At 43.8% G+C, this 23108-nt stretch overlaps 1 protein-coding gene across 4 annotated transcripts in view; it reads left to right on the top strand.

The window, feature by feature from the left end:
- AGPAT4 (1-acylglycerol-3-phosphate O-acyltransferase 4) overlaps positions 1 to 23108 on the top strand; it is a 122692-nt gene that overhangs the window by 3335 nt on the left and 96249 nt on the right. For all 4 annotated transcript variants that reach the window (XM_048844095.2, XM_048844094.2, XM_048844091.2 and 1 more), the window contains exon 2: positions 17453 to 17692. In XM_048844095.2, coding sequence (XP_048700052.1) covers positions 17515 to 17692 — 178 coding nt within the window. In that variant the 5' untranslated portion in view covers positions 17453 to 17514. The remainder of the gene's footprint in view (positions 1 to 17452; positions 17693 to 23108) is intronic.

Raw genomic sequence — 23108 nt, 5'->3', positions numbered from 1 at the left:
GTGTCTGGCTGGGTCCTCTCTTTTCACTGTACTGTGCAAAGACCAGGAGTTACTGAGAATTAGCCTGACTTTTTGCTTAAAAGAAATAAGTCATGGGAGTGTGGGGGCAATTGCATAGTCTCTCTCATCTCTGATGAAGGGCAGCTGATTTGCGAGTGGGGGCTCTCCTACCTATGATCACATGCCTTAAATGTTGGCTGTTCCCCCATCTCCAGTTGCAGTTGTGAAGGAAGGGGTCACCTATTGGTGTGAGCTCCCTTCTCTTCTGACACTTGAAAACAGTGGAGCACTTCAGCATTACAGGAGCTACCTGTTCTTTCTTTTCTAAGGCTGATGCTCACAGCTCATAAAGGTGTTTTCAGGTGGGAGACAGTCTTCAGGCCTCTTTTTAGATGACTTTCAATCGGCTAGGGAAAAACCTACCTTCTGCTGAGCTATAGGGAAGAACTGAGCATGATCAGCACCTCCTGCAATACTTTCAAGCAGGGGGAAACATGACCCAATTCTGCTTTCTGCCACAGGGGTGAAGGTATTGCATAAGAATTTCTGCAGGATGTCTGACTGCAATACATCTTTGGAATATGAGGCAAGCTTTCCTGTTTAGGAGTATCACAGAGCTTCTAGTCCTGCACCCACTGTGGTAATCTGTGCTTGCGCAAGGCCCTTAAATAAAGTATGGTTATTGTGGGAAAACTGTATCCCCCTTGGAAATAGAAATACCTATGTGGACTGACCATTGTCTGTCGGTCATGTCGTACCACTTTAAATTTCTCAGCGCATTACAGGTTGCGGTGTCATAGTAGGGTAGGGATTCTGTCACAGGTATCTTTGAAGACAATTATGTGGCTGGCCTGGGCCCTACTAGGGGGAGAAGGGTGCAGTCTCACGTAATGTGCCCTGATTTTACTGCTTGAGGCAAGGTAGAACACTCTATGCAGCACTCCCCGATGAGGCTTCCTAACCCTGGAGGACACAATACCAGCCCTCCCAGCTCTGCCACCAAGGTCCGTATAATGAAATCATGCATCACCACCAAGGTATAATTACTATATTATACATGCATGCTATGGTGCTTTACATTCCCCCTCTCCCCCGCCCTGGCTAGGACTAATGATGCAACACCTTCAGCTTCAAAAGCACTTGTCTCTGCCACTTGAGCTAAAGGAGAACTCCCCTAGCTTATATATCTCTTATCCTTACTTTGGGTCAGCACCAAGAGGGCAATATCAGCACACGCTAGCCTGTGTGTTGCATTAGGATACAGTAGACACTTGTGTTAGGCACTATGCCACCATCATGCGTAAAACACTCATTAACAACTGCAATTTCCTGACTGTTGGGTCCTAGAGACATCACTGTCTGCTTGGGTTTCGTTGCTTGGCTGAGTTATATTTTCACTGTTACTATATGAGGAAATCTTAGTTCATGGGTGGTTGGCCCCTTTAAGAGGAGTAAGGGCCAGTCTATCTGTGATAGGGAACAAACCTATCTCTGCTCACCTGTAAGAAACTAACTGCCTATGCAGCTAATTGGTTAATGAGCACCTGGACCTTGTGAAAGGCTACCAGAGCTCCCAGGGAGAGTAGTTCCTATGGAACAGAAAAGGTGAACTGTTAAGGAAAGGAACTCAGAGAAGAACATCTCAGCTAGCTGCAGGAGGCTCAGCCTGAAAGGAGTTGTATGCTGTCTGGAAAAAGAGCTGTAGCTGCCTGGACGCCCCTGCAGAGCCCCTGGCTCCAGATGAGGAATGAAGGTTAAGTGCCTTGTGTTTAAACGGCCTGGCTGTGGAAGTGAAACTCAGATGGCTTCTGCCATCCTGCTAAGAAGCTTGGGTGAAGTTTTTCTTGTGTGTGTTTGAACTTTCTGTTAATATATTAGACTCCTGGAAGGTTGGGACATTTGATACATAAAAGCTTTGCTGAACTTATTGGTGACCCCACTGCCGAAATTAAAGCAGGGCGGCACCACCTGCCAGGAAAGTGCAGGGACAGCACACAGCTGTTACATCAAAATACAGTTGGGAGTAGCATTTCAGGCACCCCCTGTAACCATAGCGTGTGGAAACTCAACCTGCAACAGGACTTCCTGACAGTGAGGGCGTTATGTGGCCCTTCCCAGTTATGGTTTTTGGCACGGATATACTGATTTGATGCTTGATGGGCTTGAGCCTGCACTTATTTGCTACCTGGCATCAGGACAGTAGTAAGAGAGGGTCTGTGCACTCCCCCCCCCCCCCCCCCCAAAAAAAAAAAAAGTCTGTCCTGCTGTTATGCTGGAAGAACAGCTCTTCAGAACTTGCTGACTCACTTCATTTTCTCTGTACCTGGCTCTTCAGAAAAGAGAGATGGAAATGAAGTGAAGCGGAAGCATTGGGTTTGGCAGGGGTGAATACCTTATAGAGGATCACTTCTGGAAAAAAGCTTGTAGGAAATGGTTGCAAGGGTCTGAATTTGCCAACAAAAAAACCCCAAAAACCCTGTATTGGAATTCAGGCAGTTGTCTAGAGGGTAGGGCACTTGATTAGGGATCAGCAGACCTGGAGGCTCTTGTTGCCACTGACTTGCTATTTCACATTGGGGAAAAATTACTTTAACTCTCTGTGCTTCTGTTTACTCCCCTCCTCCCCCCACATCTGATTAGACTGTAAGCTTTTGAGGTAAGGTTGCCAACCCTCCAGGATTGGTCTGGAGTCTTCTGGAATTGGCATTGATCTCCCAGTGACTGTTGAAAGCAATCTGGGAGACTTTAATAGGATATTTTAAGAAAATGATATCATGTTGGGGGGAGGAGGAAATCCCCCAGAATAGCTTCAGTCAGAGCTGGCAACCCTATTTCGAGGGCAGGGACAGTCTTCAACTTTCTGTACAGCACCTAGCACAATAGGGCCCTGGCCTCAGTTTGGGCCTCTAGATGCTACTGTAATAAAATAATTTGAAAATGGGAGAGGCAAACAAGCAGAATTACTTATTACCAGCCAAAGAGACTGAAAGGCTTTTATAAACATATGAGGGTAAAAAATACGAGACAGAAAATAGCCCCAATAATCAACGAGAAAGGGAGTGAAATCAGAGAGTTTATTTTTCTTGCTAACGTTAAACTAAAGCCTAACCCTGAGTTTGGGTCCACATGGATATGTAAGGGTTCATCTGTGGATCCGGTTGCAGGATTGGTGTCCAGGTCAGGACAATAAGAAAGGAGGGAAGACCTGTTTAAAAAAAAATGTTGATAAAAAGCTAGTAAGAGCATATCTGAAAAACTTGAACAGCAACTGCTCCCTCCATTTCATGAGAGAGATTTCCAGGAGTAGCTGTATGATAGCTAATGCATGCCTCCCCACCCCACCCCACACACACTCAAACCATCCTTCCCCTTCCACATACAGTTACTCAAATGTCTGGAGACATCCAGGGATAGGGAGCCGGTGCCATTCGAGTTATTGCTTCCCATTTCTACATGGCAAGAGGGATTTGTGCACAGAGGGTCACATCTGCATGAAGACCCTGCGGGAGGTAATTGTCTGTGAATCGTCCTGACATTGAGGCTCATGTAGCTTTGACTATCTTGAGATCAATACAATGTTAAGTCTGAAGTCTAAAATAGAGACTGAAACAGTCTTGAATATCCACAAAGCCATGTATTTTTGATCTGATGGCAGGGGCCATCTTAGAAAAAGTAAAATCAATGCTGTCAAAACTACAGCTGAGTGAGGGGGAAATGGGAGGGCCACCGATGTAATGTGAGGTTTACTGCTGAAGTTCCAATGCTACATAGTGTTGAATGTGAGTTGTCTAATACTGGCTCACAGCTCTATTGGCACAATTACTTGAGTGCCTAGGGGTTCAGTGTCTCTCTCCCCCCACCGTCCAAAATCACAGATATAGCCAGGACACATTAGTCTTTCCCCCTTTTTCCCAGGAACCTGCTACTGACCATTCCCCTAAATATTTCCAAAAATACATGGACCATTTTTTAAATGTGCTACATTCTCTCTTGCTCTTTCCCTGCCCTCCATCTTAACAGGACCCAACACCTGGCAGTTAGTGTGACACAAGAGTTTGGGACAAGTGGAGTGTGTCACACATTGAAATTTGGGTCTACCAACTGGGCCCTAGGGGCCTACTCCAAAGTTCATTAAAGTTGATGAAAAGACAGTCACGGCTAGATTTCTAAACGTATTGTAGGTGCCTAAAGAGTTAGATTGGTGTTTTTGAAAATTCTACCATGAGTGAATCTGCATCTTGAGGTGCCTAAATACCTTTTAAAAATCTGGCTCCCTCTGACTTAAATGGGCTTTGAATCAGGCTATAATTGAAGGATTTTGCTGAAAGGGAGTTCAGATTGCTTTGATCTGGTCCTGGCTTTGCATTCTGAGAATGTAAGTACTTTCATAGTTACTCTTCATTCAGCTACTTTTGGGGGGGTCAAGTTTTCCAAGCTCTTAGGGTTTGATCCAAAACTTGTAGAAGCCAATGGGAGTCTTGTCTTTTAACAGACTTCACTGGGCTTTGGATCAGGCCCTAATCGATCGGGCCCTAAATGAGGTTTGTTTGGTGGTTTTTGTTTGTTAATTATTTCAGCTTTATCCTCTGCATCCCAGAACCCTTCCAGGTGGGAATAATGAAGGTCTCATGTACATGATATTACTACTGCTACATTGTGGACCTTAAAGGCCCAGATCCACAAAGGTATTGAGGGACTAAACTGTGAACTTAAGTGCCGAAGTTCCAGTTTTGGCTCCACTGTGATCCTGCTTGACTGCTGCTAAACTTTATAGGCAGTCAACTTTATAGGCACTTTAAACTCCCGGGGCCGGGGAGGCTAGCTGAGAGACTGGGCCAGGGACCACGGTGGGGGGAGGCGCAGCTCTGGGCTCAGAAGGGGGGGGAGGGCGGCTTGGCTCCAGCGGGGGCAATGGGCGGAAGGGATGGGGCCTTGGGTGGAAGGGGTGAGGCTGGGGGCTAGCCTCCCCCAGCCGGCGGTGCATGTACCGCCCATGTTGTTATGTCTACACTGCAATTAAAAACTCATGGCTTGCCTGTGATAGCTGACTCTGGCTCAGGCTAATTGGCTGTTTAATTGTTCGGGATCCATCCCGAGCCCAAATGGCTACACCGCAATTAAACAGCCCCTTTGCCCAAGCCAGCAAGCCTGAATCAGTTGGTGTGGGCCAGCCACAAGCTTTGAATTGCAGTGTAAACAAATCCTCTCTTCCTGGCCTGATGACTCTTTATTTATCCAAAGTGAAACTGCACCGGGATCTCTCGGGATCTCTCGCATCTCAGGTGAGTTTCCTAGGCTCTTAAAAGTTACTCGCATTGCGGTACTCACAAAAAGTCCCTTTGTGGAGCCTGGCCTAAATTCATAACCTCCAAATCATATTAGAGACCCACCAAATTTACTACTGAGTACCCTGGTTTTATTTCTGAGTGTTGGGAGGGAGAAGGAATAAGTTAGGATCAGGTTTTATACGGAGTGAGTGGACTGGAACATACTCTGTGTTCATACCTGCTAAGTCCATTGGCACCAACAGACTCCATCTACCCTAGGTTTCCCTCTGTGTAAAATAGGGATAGTAATACCTCAGGGGGTGCTGTGAGGCTTAGTTCATTTGTGTTTAAGTGGCTTGAACTCCTCCACTGAAAGGAGCTGTATAAATGCAGCAATACATAAATTTTTAAAATCCTATCGTTTTCTAATTCTACACCTCAAAGGACCTGATCTTGTAAACACTTCAGTAATTTCACTTGTGTACATATATGGATAGTCCTGTTGCACTCAAGGGGGATTAATTGCCTCAAAGCTGTTCGTGCATGTAAGTGTTTGCAGGACATTATGTGTTGCTGGTGTGGAATAGTAGTGTAAAAAAAACATTTTTAAATGGCTTTGTCATTTCCCTTTAAGAAAAATCAAGGGCTCCCCAGGGGTAGGGACTGGAAATAAATGTTTAAACTCCAGAACTAAATAACATGTGAGAATTCACCCTTGTTAAAGACACCAAGGACTACACTCCGTGAGATTCAAAGGCTGGAAGTGACACCTGGAGCTTGTGCTAACCCTCTGCTCAGAGTGAATTTCACTCATAGTTTTCATTTAAAACAAGATAGCAAAGATTTTTTGGGCTCTCTAGTCTCTTCCAAGTACTCTCAGCAAACCCCTTTCCAATATAAACTCTCTCTAAGCTTCAGTGCAGCCAACCTCAGCCTGGTCCAGTCCACACAAGAGATCCACTTCCTGGACACTACAGTGCTAATAAACAATGGTCACAGTGTCCAGGAAGTGGATCTCTTGTGTGGACTGGACCAGGCTGAGGTTGGTGGTGGGATGGAAATTGTTGAAATCATGGTGGAATTCCTCAAGGGCTTCTTTTCCATGGGTCCAGATGATGAAGATGTCATCAATATAGCGCAAGTAGAGTAGGGGCTTTAGGGGACGAGAGCTGAGGAAGCGTTGTTCTAAATCAGCCATAAAAATGTTGGCATACTGTGGGGCCATGTGGGTACCCATAGCAGTGCCGCTGAAGTAAAGAAACAGATTGATAGAGCCAGAAGAGTTCCCAGAAGTTACCTACTACAGGACAGGCCTAACAAAGAAAATAGCAGAACGCCACTAGCCGTCACCTTCAGCCCCCAACTAAAACCCCTCCAACGCATTATTAAGGATCTACAACCTATCCTAAAGGATGACCCAACACTCTCACAAGTCTTGGGAGACAGGCCAGTCCTTGCCTACAGACAGCCCCGCAACCTGAAGCAAATACTCACCATCAACCACATACCACACAACAGAACCACTAACCCAGGAACTTATCCTTGCAACAAAGCCCGTTGCCAATTGTGCCCACATATCTATTCAGGGGACACCATCACAGGGCCTAATAACATCAGCCACACTATCAGAGGCTCGTTCACCTGCACATCCACCAATGTGATATATGCCATCATGTGCCAGCAATGCCCCTCTGCCATGTACATTGGTCAAACTGGACAGTCTCTACGTAAAAGAATAAATGGACACAAATCAGATGTCAAGAATTATAACATTCATAAACCAGTCGGAGAACACTTCAATCTCTCTGGTCACACAATCACAGACATGAAGGTCGCTATCTTAAAACAAAAAAACTTCAAATCCAGACTCCAGCGAGAAACTGCTGAATTGGAATTCATTTGCAAATTGGATACTATTAATTTAGGCTTAAATAGAGACTGGGAGTGGCTAAGTCATTATGCAAGGTAGCCTATTTCCTCTTGTTTTTTCCTACCTCCCCTCCCCCCAGATGTTCTGGTTTAACTTGGATTTAAACTTGGAGAGTGGTCAGTTTGGATGAGCTATTACCAGTAGGAGAGTGAGTTTGTGTGTGTATGGGGATCGGGGGGGGATGTGAGAGAACCTGGATTTGTGCTGGAAATGGCCCACCTTAATTATCATGCACATTGTAGGGAGAATGGTCACTTTGGATGAGCTATTACCAGCAGGATAGTGAGTTTGTGTGTGTGGTTTTTGGGAGGGGGATGAGGGGGTGAGAGAACCTGGATTTGTGCAGGAAATGGCCCAACTTGATTATCATGCACATTGTGTAAAGAGTTGTCACTTTGGATGGGCTATCACCAGCAGGAGAGTGAGTTTGTGTGTGTATGGGGGTGGGGGGGATGTGAGAAAACCTGGATTTGTGCTGGAAATGGCCCAACCTGATGATCACTTTAGATAAGCTATTACCAGCAGGACAGTGGGGTGGGAGGAGGTATTGTTTCATATTCTCTGTGTATATATAAAGTCTGCTGCAGTTTCCACGGTATGCATCCGATGAAGTGAGCTGTAGCTCACGAAAGCTCAAGCTCAAATAAATTGGTTAGTCTCTAATGTGCCACAAGTACTCCTTTTCTTTTTGCGAATACAGACTAACACGGCTGTTACTCTGAAACCTGGAAAGAGCTTGCATCACTCCTTTACTTCTGAAAGGGGACAAAAGGCTTTATTAGTTAATGATTTCTGGGATTATTTTTGTTTTTGTTCCCCCTCTTACATCAGATGGGACACTGTCAATGTGATTATTTTAATGGACCAACTTTTTAAAAATTCCAATTTGTGAAGGAGCACTCTTTAAATAGTTCCTTTTAAAAATAAGTGTTTTTCTACTTCCTTGCTTATGTCTATAAAGCTCTTTCAGCAAAGGATGAATTGACTGTAAAGGGGAATTGAGCATAAAGGCCCTGGTGGAGGAAAGCATCCCTCTTCAGGAAGGTACTGCAGCACATAAGAACAGCCATAGTGGGTCAGACTGAAGGTCTGTCTAACCCAGTATCCTGTCTTCCGACCGTGGCCAATGCCAGCTGCTTCAGAGGGAATGAACAGAATGCTAATCATCAAGTGACCCATCCCCTATTGCCTGTTCCCAGCTTCTGGCAAAGAGAGGCTTGGGACGCCATTGAGGCACCTATATTCCATGAACTTATCTAGTTCTGTTTTGAACCCTGTTATAGTCTTGGGCTTCACAACATCCGCAGGCAAAGAGTTCCACAGGTTCATTGTGCGTAGAAATACTTCCATTTGTTTGTTTTTTAAACGTGCTGCCTATTAATGTCATTTGGTGACTTCTAGCTCTTGTGTTATGAGAAGGAGTAAATAACACTTGCTTATTTACTTTCTGCACACCAGTCATGATTTTATAGACCTCTATCATATCCCCCTTTAGTAATCTCCGTTGAAGTCCCAGTTTTATTAATCTCGCCTCATTTGGAAGCTGTTCCATACCCCTAATCATTTTTGTTGCCCTTCTATGTACCTTTTCCAATACCTCTAATTATATAAAAAAATATTTTTTGGAGATGGGGCAACCAGATGTGCACGCAGTATTCAAGATTAGGGCATACCACGGATTTATATAGAGGCAATATGATATTTTCTGTCTTATCTAGCCCTTTCCTAATGATTCCCAACATTGTTTGTTTGCCTTTTTTTTTTTTTTTTTTTTTTTTTGGACTGCACATTGAGTGGATGTTTTCAGAGAACTATCCACAATGACTCCAAGATCTTTCTTGAGTGGTTACAGCTAATTTAGACTCCATCACTTTATATGTATAGTTGGGATTATGTTTTCCAATGTGCATTACTTTGCATTTATCAACACTGAATTTCATCTGCCACTTTGTTGTCCGGTCACCCAGGTTTGTGAGATTCCTTTGTAACTCTTAGTTACGTCCAAAGCAGATTGCAATCTTGAGTAGTTTTGTATCATCTGCAAATTTTGCCACCTTACTGTTTACCTCTTTTTTCCAGATAATTTATGCTTAAGTGCTGATCAAGTCAATGATATTTAACCATGGGATTCAATGCAATCCTGAATTGGGACCTCAGGGCCTGATCCTATGCCCTGAAGTCAGCGGCATTTTGTCGGTTGACTTCAGTGGGAACTGGATCCGGTTCTAAGAGGAAAAAATGGGAAAATAGAGACAATTCCTGTAAACTCCTTCAGTTATAGCTATTGTGGCATCTATTGGACTATGCTTTCTTGTGGAGACGCTTTAGTGTGAATCATGTACGCACTTGCTAACCACAAGGAAGAACAAAACAAGATTTCCTGTGACTTGCTGTATGTATGTATATAGAAGCATCATTAGAGGAAACTCTTGTACTGCAGTCATCCTTGTATTCATTCGGTGATGATTTGAAAAATAGTTTTAGGATAATGCTTATTTCTTGTTTGAATAAAAGCTTATTTAAACCCAGTACTGAGGCTGCTTTATTCTAGCCTGACTGTATTTTCTACCTCAGCAACTGGCTCCTGTTTGTGAGAGTCAGTTTCAGTCAACAGCAAATGTGGCAGTGTGCAGTGTCCTGTAAGATGTCTAGCTGTTCTAAACTTCCCCTGAAGCTCAACACTTTGGACTGTCATTCAGCAAAGCACTTAACCATAGCCCGGATCTGTAATGAGACTTAGACATGACAGTGCTGAGTACTGCAACACCTAACTTTTAGGCACCTAGAAAATCACTGGTGCAACAATGGGATCCATAAAGCCTGGGTTAGGTATCTCGGCTTTCTATACAATGCATAGACGCAGACATACCTAAAAAATGGAATCCACAAAAGCCAGCATGCTCAGCAGGGAACCACCTAAACTAGCCAATGGGAGATGCTGACGAGGGGTGCGTCCTAAACCCTGCACCTCTCATGGAATTAGATGCCTTAATCCAAGATGCAGTGATCCCCAGCTCTGCTAGCAACAGCTGCAAATCCCTCCCCTGAAGTCAAATGGTTTAGGAGCCTAAGCTGCTCCTTGCAAGAAATGCAAGAGGTGGTGGTGCCTCGGCCTCTATTATAACTTTTAATCCCGTGGTTAGAGCCCTCACCTGGGCTGTGGGAGACTGGTTTAATTCCCCCCTCTCTGCCTGATGGGGGAAGAAGCAATTAAACCTGGGTCTCCCACATCCCAGATGAGTGCTCTAACCCCTGGACTAAAAGTTTTATAAGGAGGCACATCCTCCTCTGCATTTTGAATGGACCCCATTCTATCAGATCAGGCCTTACAGGCGAGGTGAGTGGGGGCGGGGTGTGTGTGTATGTTCCTTCCCTTGAATGTCACCGTCCCGTGTCCCCTGCCGCCTCTTCCACCTGATTTAAGGATTGTGCTGGGACTTACATGGGAGATAAATGCCTGGGTCCTCTGAGCGAGGCAGCAGAGCACATGCCTAGAGGCAGGAACTTCTGCACCTAGGAGACTTTTGTAGTGAAAAATGTCGGTGCCTGCTGAGTCGGGTGGCAGCTCAGTGTGGGTTTTGCAGCGCCTACCACTGGGACTAAGAGCCTAAATCCCAGATTTAGATGCTTTAGTCTACAACAAATCCATCCATATGCAGCAAAGCAGTTTAAACCCATGCTTTGGTTTAAACACAGTGCTTTAAGGTAAAACATATCTTAGGTACTACTTGTAAGCATAGCAGGTACAAAATGCTCAGGCAGAAATGTCATTTCTTGTTGTGTCCCATTAGCGTAGCCTAGAGCCCAGAGAAACAGTGCAGTTTGACTGAATTTGCTGCTAGGGACTCTAGAATTCTGTTCCTGACTCTCTCCGCCCCAGTTTATGCGACCTTTAGTCAAGTCGCATAATCTCCTTGTGTGACTGTCATGGGCTAGCTGGCACTTTAAGGGGACTCAGCTCAGCTTTTCCTGTGGTGTGGCAGTTAACCCCCAGCTGATCCTGATCTGGTGACTCGGGGCTGGGCTACACTGGAAATTTCAAAGCGCTGTAACAGGAGTGATCCTGTGGCAGGGCTTTGAAGTGAGAATGTGGTCCCGTGCGCGTGTGCTGGTAATCCACCTCCACGAGGGGATGAGCTATGAGCATTAGGAGCCTGTTTATGCTAGTGCTTTGCAGCGCTCTGACTTGCTGCGCTCAGGGGGGTGATTAGTTAGAGCGCTATAAATGTAAGTGTAGCCAAGCCCTCAGTTACAGTTAGTGATCCCAGCTGTGACAGGATCAAGGTTCATCTGACGAAGTGAGCTGTAGCTCACGAAAGCTTGTGCTCAAATAAATTGGTTAGTCTCTAAGGTGCCACAAGTCCTCCTTTTCTTTATAGGGAGGAAAGAGAGTGCAGTGAAGGAGACCCAGGAAGGAAGAGTGGGGGAGCTCTCAATCTCAGGGAAGGGGGAGGACCAAAGAAAGAACTCTACAATTCCCAGTAAGGGGGGAAGAGCAGGGAACTTCATAGTTTGAGTGGGGCCTAAAGCTCTTCTTTGGCAGTTGGTGTGGACTCTTTAGCTGGACTTTCCATTTCTGTCCCCTTCTGAGGTTCCGAAAAATTTGACCTCGCCAGAGGGCTAAGTCACTGAACATGTATTGAGAGAGAACTCATTTCAGGGCCAAAGAATTGGTCAGTAGGGGGCACTGGAGATAAACTACTGCAACAGCCTGCATGTGGGGATAAAAGGAATGTTTGGAAGTGGTGTAAACAGAAGAGATGTCTGATCTGTCTTGCTTCAGAGCAAAACTAGATGTCTCTGATAACGGGAAAGGAGGAGTGCAAAGTAATGGCTGCTATTTATGGTCCTGACCTTGTAACCCCTTAGTCAAATAAGTGTGTAGCCTTAGACTACTCACTAGACAAGTGTTTGGCCCTCTATCTGTTTCATACCAAAGGGAAATGCCCCTCACAAAGCATCCTTTTTGTTTGTTTGTTTTTTGTTCTGACCACTTTCCCCCAATTAATTTAAGGGTGTTGATAAGATGGCTTCCAAAAAAACTGTTTTCTATCTTAATGTCTTCTGAGAATGTATTGATTGGGCCTTTTTGTTTTCAAATGGCTGTTATGGCTTTCAGTCATGAGCTGTAAGAAAATTAGTGTGTATGTTTAATAAATCACACTCTAAGAGTTATGGGCCTTGTCCTCTTCTCATTTACACTGGGGTTAACTGTGGATGACTATTGAAAACAATAAGGTGACATTGGTTTAAGTCACAGGGCTTCATTGTCCCCTCAGTGTTTAAAAAAAATCAATGTCCTTGCCTGTGCTGACAACTGTACCTTTGATTTTATTAAAATAAAATTGTACCTTGCACTATTTGCCTTTTTATTTATACTGTTTCCCAGGCTACAAGAAGTGCATTTTTATTTACGGTTACTTTCACTCTTTCATGCACTTGTGGTGTTTCATGCACCAGTGCGGTGGTGTTTGAGCTGCAAACACTGTAGGGGGACGTTCTTAAATCCAAAACACTAGCTTGGATTGAATTGGGAGAGCCGGGAGAGAGGGAGAACCTATTGAAATAAGGCTTTGTAATTCCCTAAGCTTTTATTTATTTATTTTTTTTTTACAAGAACAAGTGTCTCTACTTTGTCCTTATGACAAAGTTCCATCCCTAATTAAATTAACTATTTTTATTAAACTTAAATTTTGTGGCTGAGCTATGAAACAAGACAGTGACTTTCAAATGTACCATTGTGTCTTCATGAATTATTGCAATACACTGTTTTATCAGTGGTTATTGCTTTAAACTTACAAAGTTTAGCATCAAAGGCCTGCAGTATGTCATATGTTGAACATAAATGTAACGTGCTCAAGTTTAAAATTTTTCTTTGGAAAACTACTGTAACAGTGAAAAGAATGAATCAGTGGAGTAATGGTATATTCTTCCTTCTTTTGAAAGGCTTTTGATCAGCTACCCTTAATACATGATTTTGTTAATCATGTCAAACAGTGATTTTCCCGCCCACCCCCGGATCGCCATTATACCAGACTCTGTTTTCATTTTGTATTATGGGTTTCTTCTTTGATCTAGACCCTCACTGGTCTTTAGGAATTACATTAGATTAGAGGGATTCTGTGACATGGAATTAAAGAGGCTAGCTGGTTTTAATGAATGATTTTATGATAAGCCTAATTGCTGGAGTTTCAGTCAATGTACGGCATGCATTGATATTTCCCATGCAATTGTAATTCAGTGCCTGCTATCTATGTTTATCTAACTTTAAACATGTAAGTAGTCCCACTGATGGATTGAGGAAGTTGGTCTGTATCAGGAGAGAGGGTTCCTGTGGTTTTCTCCATATACTTGTTTACTTTTGGCAAAACTTATTAAAACCATATTGAGGAAAAAGCATCAGTCCTATCTTGAGGTTCTATAAGATCAAGGGCTGGTTTGTGAATTGTAACTATATCCAATCCTGCTCAAACATAAAAACAAACTTAAAAAAACCCTTGGCTCATTGACCAAACTAATAAACTTGCGGTCTCAAAAATGAATTTTTTAATAACACGTGTGAAAACAGGGATGTGATTAGAGTGTTATACTAATTGTTTTCCAGCCTTATTGATAATGGCTGCAACCTGCAACTGCTGCAATAAACATATGCCACATTGCCACTTTCCAACTACAGAGAAGTGTCAACCTTAACGTGTCTTCAGGCAGTACACAGTATAACAAGTAGAAGGAAGCAAATCTTCGTTACACAAAGGGCATATATTGCACACTAAGATGGGGATCGATACCACCATTAGTTCATTTCATGTAAGTCACCAGCAACTATGAGATTCGGTGTTTTAATTACAGGTTTGAGTCACAGCCGAGTTAGTCTGTCTTTGCAAAAAGAAAAGGAGTACTTGTGGCACCTTAGAGACTAACCAATTTATTTGAGCATGAGCTTTCGTGAGCTACAGCTCACTTCATCGGATGCATACCGTGGAAACTGCAGAAGACATTATATACACACAGAGACCATGAAACAATACCCCCTCCCACCCCACTGTCCTGCTGGTAATAGCTTATCTAAAGTGATCATCAAGTTGGGCCATTTCCAGCACAAATCCAGGTTTTCTCACCCTCCGCCCCCCCCCCACAAACTCACTCTCCTGATAATAGCCCATCCAAAGTGACCACTCTCCCTACAATGTGCATGATAATCAAGGTGGGGCATTTCCAGCACAAATCCAGGTTTTCTCACCCCTCCACCCCCATACACACACAAACTCACTCTCTTGCTGGTAATAGCTTATCTAAAGTGATCATTAAGTTGGGCCATTTCCAGCACAAATCCAGGTTTTCTCACCCTCCCCCCCCCCCCCCCCCAAACTCATTGTCCTTTTCTAGCTACAGCTTGGTCAAAAAAACAACCTTCTTTAACCTCTGGACAAATCACTTCCTTATTGCTTCACAGTGGTGTCAATCCAATGTATTCAGAAACAGATGAGCCATTAAACAAGGGGTATCAGGTTCAAGTTGATTTGGATCTGGATTGTTTACTACAATACCAATAAAATAGTACAGTTGTGTTTAGGGGCACTAACTCAGGATCAAGGCCCCAGCGTGTTAGGTACTGCCCAAAGTTAGTCCCTGCCTCAAAGAGCTAGCAATCCAAGTGAAAATACTGTGGGGTTACCAGATCCCACTGTGTAACTTCCTTCAACATAGAAGATCCAGGAACAGGGTAAGCTATTAAAGGAACATTTCGTTTTTTCTATTAGTATGAAATTTTATTAGTGTTAGTTTTTCCAATTAGTGACCTTTGATTTTTATAGCAAATGAGATGGGCTATTTTTGTAATGGACAATTCACTAGCATTACAGCACAATGCAGTGTGGGGGCTCAAATGTTGCTGAAATCAATGGAGGGAGTAGTTCATACATCTAAGACCAGAATTCTGCCTCACGAGCATGGGCCCAAATATGCGCTCGTTATTCAGGCCGAACTCTCACTGGCATCAGTGGGAGTTCTGTTTGAGTAAACACTACTGAATTGGGTCTTTCATGTCTGAACGCTAATGTTTATACTGCTTCCTGTGTATATTGTGCCCAGTGAGAAAATTGTGAAAACATGAAACAATTGAGCAAGCTGTACATATTGAATGCTGTGACAAGCAAATTCTCTCTCTCTCTCTCCAAAATTTTGATAGGTCCCTCACTGAGTTCAAATGACAACAGGCCAGCAAAATGATGTCTAGAATTGAGGGTCTGCTTCCTGCAGGAGCAGGTTTGGGCCTAACTGGGGAAGAAAAACACAAATGGTAGATTGAGGGTTTAATTTGAATATACCAAAAAAGGCATGTTTATGTATAGTGAGCAGTGACGTAAATATGCCCTGAAGAGAGGTTTTTAACAATCATAAAAATGAGATAACATACTTTCTTTTGCAGTGTGGCAGAAAACTCCTAAACTGCTTACTTTAATAATGGAAAGGGTAAATCTAATGGAAGGTTTGTTTATCCGTGGAAGCATGCTTTGTTAAAATTAATCCATATGTTACTTATACAAAATGCAAATTTACTTGGATTTTGTTGGTAACTTTGCAGTTATGCTCCTGGTAATGTGATCGTGTTAGCTACAGTGATGATCCCAGCTGACTGAATTCAGATTTTTGTTTAAAAAAAAATGATGCTTCCAACCAGACAACCATCACATTTTCTGTCCATGAAGTCTTAATAGTCAATCTTTGTTATTTTTAGGGTCTCCAGTGTTGGTATAGGTATAAATAGCTATTCAGAGCTATAACCTTCCATTGTTGATATCTGTCAAGCAGGGTTATTTCCCTTGTCAAGCATGTCAGCACAGATGGGAAAGAGAGAACATTTTGTATTAATGCTACTGACTTTGAGTAATAGACTGGATCTGTGATAGTTCTTGCTTTATCTATTCAAGGGACATTGGCAGGTCACCTTTTGGGCCTTAACTTCTATCTTAAAATTGCCTAATGGTGGTAAAAAAATTTTAAAATGTCACCACTTGGTCACACAAAATTCCTTTACAAGGGATCTAAAGGCTATATTGTTGGGGTGCTGTTTGCTGGCTCTGTAGCAACAGTTGCCTAACCAACACTAGTCTGAGAGCTCTGCAGCGGAGATCCCATTGAGGATGCCAGTGCATAAAGAAGTAAACCAAGACTTGATAATTGCATTATATTAGAATAGCAGGAGAAAAGCCGCATGCTATTTTTAAAAAGGAGGACTACTTCTCCTCATTTTTAAGCTTCTGATATGTTCATTTCAAATGATCGAGAATGGATTTGATGTTTGATGGTCCTTTGAAGCTTTTGTAGGCTTAAAGGTGAGCTGCAAAATGTTCTGAGCTGGTTCACTTTTTCAGCTTCTCTGCACTACTGAATAAAGACTCAGTCCTGCAAGATGATCAGCTCACTTGCTCTATCTAGCAAAACACTTAGTTATGTGATTAACTGTAAACAGCTGGGTAGCTTTATTGATTTCAATGGGACTGCTCACATGCTTAAATTTTAAGCATGTGCTTCTCGTCTCTACTGCACTGAGCCAGAATGCTTAGCACCTGGCAGAACTGAGTGTTTTGTAGAGGGGGACTGGGCTTCCAAAGCAAAATAAGTTACACATGCAGGTATGTATGTAGTACCATTCACTAGCAGGGGCTAAGGACGCGTGACCTATCAGCCACTTTCTCAGAGTACCTTGTGGACCTTGATTAAAACTGCTGTCCCAGGGCATGAAGCAAACAGTTTTTCTTTGTTTTTTGTCTTTAATTTCTCAAGACTGTACGAATGTAACTTTTGGGGCTCATCATGAAGGTAAAGTTCAAGGAATATATCTTATTTCGAATGTAATTGTCTGAACACCATTCTGTACAGTTATTTCATACTTTATCAATAAGGATCTGATTCAGCAGAGCATATGAGCATGGTTGACACTGAGTACCTGGGTAATCCCATCTCTATCCAGCAAAGCACTTCATTCTTGAAGTCAGTGGGATTTAGGCATAGGAGCACGTGTTCATCACCAAATGATGTAAATTGTTTGAAAATGTGGCTTTGTTTTTCAGTGTCTGTTTTTGTAAGTATTTGTAACCAGGTCTTTCTCTTAAGAATAGAAAAAAAGATTTAGGAGGAAAGCAGTGACTTCACTGCTAACACTAGTCGTGAGTTATTTATGTATTCAAATTTTTATTTCTATTTAACTTTATTTCTGTTTACTAACAGCTGCTATTGTTGCTTGATTTTGCAGACTATCTTCTGAATTCCTGGGTTTTCTCTTTCTGGCAGTTACCCTTCCATTCTTAAAGAACCATGGACATCATTGGCTTTCTGAAGTCTCAGTTCATTTGCCATCTTCTTATCTGCTACATATTTATAGTGTCCGGACTGATGATCAACTTCATTCAGCTCTTCACACTTGTCCTCTGGCCAGTCAACAAGCAGCTTTTCAGGAAGATCAATTGCAGACTGGCTTACTGCATTTCAAGCCGTAAGAATTTTTAAAAAGTTTTATTTCCATATCTTGACCAATGAATTATTTGTTAGGTAGTAATCTTATCTATGTTTGCATATTCATGCATATAAATCCCTACATTTTGCTGTGAGACTATATGTGTATTGGTTAAAGTATGTGAGGTTCTTTTTATCAAAATGTGCTAGAGTGTAACTTTTTCATCCACTCATACTGGGGCATTCATTTGACACAAGATAATATAGATATTGGATTCTTATGATGAGCATCACGTTTGATTGGCCAAAAAGGTAAATACTAACCAAGGAATGATACAACTTAATATTTACAGAGGCATACTGTCACTGTATATAGTTACATACCATTCTAAATGGTTTTCATCTGGTATATCTTCCGATTTCTCCATTATCCTGAAGAGATTCATGGACACACATGACTTTGTTTTTTAAATTGGGTAAGTGTTCCAGATTTCAGTAGTGTTGGCATGAAAAGATGATAAATAATACCGGCTCACAATATGACTCTTGCATACAGTACTAGCTTGATTTGAAACTATTGCGTTTATTCATTGAATAAACATGTCAAATTTTAGAGTACTGTATCTATGCCAGGGGTGTAGCCACTGGTGGGCCTCGGTGGGCCACAGCCCACTCACTTAGCATCCTGGCCCACCCAAATCTGAGCAGAGTTGTAGCTTTGCCACAGTGGCCCGGAGCATCACTCAGGCACATGAAATCCAGGATGGAGCTGTGTGTCCACCCTTCAGAAAGCTGCGCTCCAGCAGCTCTGCCTTGTCATTGTCTAAGCCACCCCATGTGCATGCCCATCTTGGCAGGTGCAACCCTGTGTCTGGGGGCACCAGGGCTAGGAAGAGGGCATATAGGGGGAGAAGCTGAGCTAGCAAAGTCTGTCATTGCCTGTCCACCTGAAAGTCGGGGCCCACCCAAATTTCCACTCCTAGCTACACCACTGATCTATGCACAGTATTTAGGTGTATATAATCATAAGAATGACCATACCAGGTCAGACCAATGGTCCATCTAGCCCAGTGTCCTGTCTTCTGATAGCGGCCAATGCCAGCTGTCCCAGAGGGAATGAACAGAACAGGTAATGATCAAGTGATCCATCCCCTGTCGCCCATTCCCAGCTTCTGGCAAACCAAGACTACGCTAGGGACGCTTCAGAGTTTGGTTTTGCATCCCTGCCCATCTTGGCTAATAGCCATTGATGGACCTATCCTCCATGAATGTACAGTAACTCCCCACTTAACCTCCTCTCATTTAATGTTGTTTCGATCTTATGTCCCTGCTCAATTACAGAACATGATCCGTTTAAAGTTGTGCAATGCTTTGCTATAATGTCATTTGGCTGCCTGCTTTGTCCATAGCTAGCAGCCTTCCCCCTCCTCCTCCTGCCCATGGCAATCAGCTGGCTTGCGGTGTTCAGGAGGCGGGGGAGGGAGAGGAAGCCTGCAGGCAGTGTCCTCGCTCCTCCCCCCTCCCTTCTGCCTCCTGAATGCCGCAAGCCAGCTGATTGCCGTGGGCAGGAGGCGGAGGGAGCGGGGAGGAGCAAGGACTCTGCGTGCGGAGTAAAGGGGAAGCGGGGAGAAGAGGAGGCGGGTTAAGGGGGGGGGCTTGCGGGAAGGGGTGGAGTGGGTGGGCCGAGGGTTGAGCCCCTGCCTCTGGTGCTTGCAGAATAGGGGAAGCTGCCGGCTCAATGTGCTTCTCCTAGCCTACAGCACCTTCAGCCTCCTTGCTTGCCTCATTGTCTCCAGTGCTAGTGGGCGGTGCCTGTGTGGGGTAAGGTGGGGGCACCTCCCAACTATAGTACTGTACTGTATGGCAAAAAAAAATTTCCCTGGAACCTAACCCCTTCCCCCCCTTTACATTCATTCTTATGGGGAAATTGGATTCTCTTAACGTCGTTTCACTTAGTCGCATTTTTCAGGAACAGAACTACAACGTTGAATGAGTTACTGTGTATCGTTCTTTTTTTGAACCCTGTTATAGTCTTGGTCTTCACAACATCCTCTGGCAAAGAGTTCCACAGTTGACTGTGCGTTGTGTGAAGAAATACTTCCTTTTGTTTGTTTTAAACCTGCTGCCTATTAATTTAATTGGGTGACCCCTAGTTCTTGTGTTATGCGAAGGAGTAAATAACACTATTTACTTTCTCCACAGTAGTCATGATTTTATAGACCTCTATCATATCTCTCCTTAGTCATTTCTTTTCCAAGCTGAAAAGTCCCACCCAATCTTATTAATCTCTCCTCATATGGAAGCTGTTCCATACCCCTAATAATTTTTGTTGCCCTTTTCTGTAGCTTTTCCAATTCCAATAGATCTTTTTTGAGACCACGTCTGCACGCAGTATTAAATCTATGGTACGCCCATATCTTGATATAGAGGCAATATATTTTCTGTCTTATCTATCCTTTTCCTAATGAATCCTAATAGAGAATACAATAGTTAGACTGCTCATCTAGCACCAAATGGGAGCTTTGTTTGAATAAGGGCTCCTGAATTTTTGGCCTCTTATTTTATTGAGGAAAATAATGTTCAGAATATTACTAAGAGAAAGTTATAGGGCCAGATTCTGGTACTTACTCATGTTCAGTACTACTTTGCAGCACATCTGGTTCCTTTGACATCAGTGGGTCTAGTTTTACAATAAGATTGCACTCAGGGAGGAAAAGGGTGGCAGAATTTGGCGCATAAGTATCTATTATTGCCTGTATTTTTCTCCAGTACATGGTAAAGTGTTTATGCAAGTTTAATAAAAATCAAATGGCTGTGATCTCATTGGTGTAAATCAGGAACAAGTCCATAGAGGGGAGAATAATTCTACTAGCATAAAAAACAGTTGTGATCAGAATCGGCCCCAAAGGAGAAACAATGTAACCTGCCCATTTTCAATAGCAGCATACGGACTGTAGAATACTAATGTGTTCCCAACTGTCACTGTTTCTAAAATCATTGGGCTAAATCTTAAATCCATGTTCAGTTTTTACAAAGTCCTTGCTCAGCTAAAACTTCCTTTGACTTCAATGAGCAAGGAGTTAAGGATTTGGCCCATTGCTGTTCGACCACCTGGAGCCATAAATACAAGTCTCACGTGGTGGTGAATCATGCTGTCGGACAGGTTGGCTTTTCGGAGTTATTGTAAAAGTGCATGCCTTGTGAGGTGCACGGAAGAGATCCGCGTACGACTGTTCAAGTGCTCTAATTGCACAGGACTTGGCACAGCTCTAGAAGAGAGGATATCCTCATTCTATCAGAAAACTGCCTGAACGTGAGCCCCTAGAAATGCATTGCAGTTAAGTGCAGTAACAAGGGCTTGCTGAAAACAATGTTTCAGTTTATCCAGTTCTAAGAACCTGAGACAGGAAAAGGCTTGATCCTACCCATCAGTGCCTGATGAATCACTGTGCGTTTTGGAAAATCAGCTATACTTCTCTGCTCATAAGCAGCTGCTGGTTTTCCACAACACATGACACACTTTGCTTGTTGGGAGTCAAAATGGAGTTCCTCTTCCCCCTCTCGCTATCCACTATCCACAGAGTCAATCAGTGTAATCACAATCTTTTAAACTGGTAACACTGTCATTTGAATGGACTCTTTCATTTTACACCTGAGAGCAAGAACCCATATGCCAGGGGTGGCCCACATGTGGATCTTCAGATGTTAATATGCAACTCCCCGACTCCGGGGCTGGAGCTCCAGCCCCGAACTTTCCAATATGCCCAGGGATGCTCACTTCTCAACCCCTGGCTCTGCCACAGGCCCTGTCTCCACTCCACTCCACTCCACCCCTTCCCACCCTCTCCCGTGAGCCTGCTGTGCCCTCGCTCCTCCCTCCTGCCTCCCCCACCAGAGCCTCCTGCACCCCACAAAACAGCTGATCAGGAGGAAGGGGGAGACACTGATCGGGGGGCTGCTGGTAGGTGGGAGGCTCGGGGGGAGGGGGTAGCAGGTGCGGGGGGCTGCTGACTTATTACCGTGGCTCTTTGGAAATGTACGCTGGTAAATTCTGTGTCCTTCTCAGGCTCAGGTTGGCCACCCCTGCCATATGCAGCTCTGTGACCAACCTTGGGCATGTTGTAGATTAGACTGTCTTAAGCTCTGATGCATGGAGAGCGAGGTAGATGTCAGTCTGTTCAGTGCCTCTTGAAGATGTGTTTAAGGGCAGAGACATTAGTGTCTGTTTACTGGAAGGCACTTGGTGGAAGATGAGCATAGGAATGATTTAGTTGGGAGGGGTCCAGTGGCAAATGACTCTCAGAATAAAGAGAAAGGGAGCCCCTTAGAATCTCATGAAGCCATCATTGGATCAGGGGAAGCTCCAAAGAAAAGACACTTGATGTCTGATAATTTCCCCTCACAGAGCTGTCACCAGGCCCATTCCACCAAAAACCCCAAGTTCACTTTATTTTCTAGAGACTAGTAGGGATAGACTTTTGAGGTGTTTACTTTTTTTACATGGTTTTCATTTACACCAGGGTCTAAGCATTTTTTTTTTTTTACAAGAATAGTTGCAAAGGGACACTTACCACACCCTCTGCAGTCTGCCAGATGATCTTGTTGATTTTTTTTTTCAATGTCTTGGGCCTTAAGCCATGCCAAAAAGTCCAAGGGAACCCCTTCCACGGTGTTAGACTGTTTATTGGATTCTATTTTCCCTCACTAGGATCTTCAGCCCTGGCTCTGGGCCCTTTAAATTCATTCCATGTTCGGGCTCCCAGATAAGCCATGCCTCCTCATTGAGGTTTATGTCCCTTTACCTGTGGCTGGTAGGGGAACCTAGACCTGCCCACTACTCTGGGTTCCAACTCAGGGATCCTATACACACCAGCCATGTGCTGATCAACTTCAGTCCTTCACTGCTATTTCCATGGGCCTCTTCCTACCGGCCCCTCTTTCTAGCCATAAGTCAGGGCCAGTGTCCTCAGGTTCTTCCCATCTGTGTACCTCTGTCTGATTGCCAGGCTCCTTTGGCCAGAGAGGAGCATCCTTCACTCCACTGCTCCCAGCCTGGAACTGAACTGCTAAGACCAGGCAGCCAGCAGGCCCTGATTGGTGGCCGCTAGCCCTTGGAGTGCCAGGTATGTCTAGCTTTCAAATTGGATGCTCTGGAGAGTCTTCTCTAGGCAAGCTTGAAGGACCCACCTTCTCTTCTCTGTTCCCCTCAGCTCACTGCTTCTTGAAGTGGGGTGTAGCAGGACCGTGGGAACCCAAAGCAGGGAGCCACAAAATTGAATGCACCCTGCCACACCAAATTTCAAAGAAGCCTCCATTTGTATTTCAGGCAACAAGTTTTGTCACTTTAATGTGTTTTAATACTCAGATTGCATTTGTACTCTATTTGTATCTGAACATGGAGTGTTTTGCTTGCAGATGCTATTCACTTGTGTGCATAAGTGACTCCATGCATAGGG

Source organism: Caretta caretta, chromosome 3 (assembly GCF_965140235.1).
Source record: "Caretta caretta isolate rCarCar2 chromosome 3, rCarCar1.hap1, whole genome shotgun sequence".
Taxonomy (NCBI): Eukaryota; Metazoa; Chordata; order Testudines; family Cheloniidae; genus Caretta; species Caretta caretta.
The sequence above is the reverse complement of the archived record's forward strand: the minus strand, read 5'-3'. Positions and strand labels throughout refer to the sequence as shown.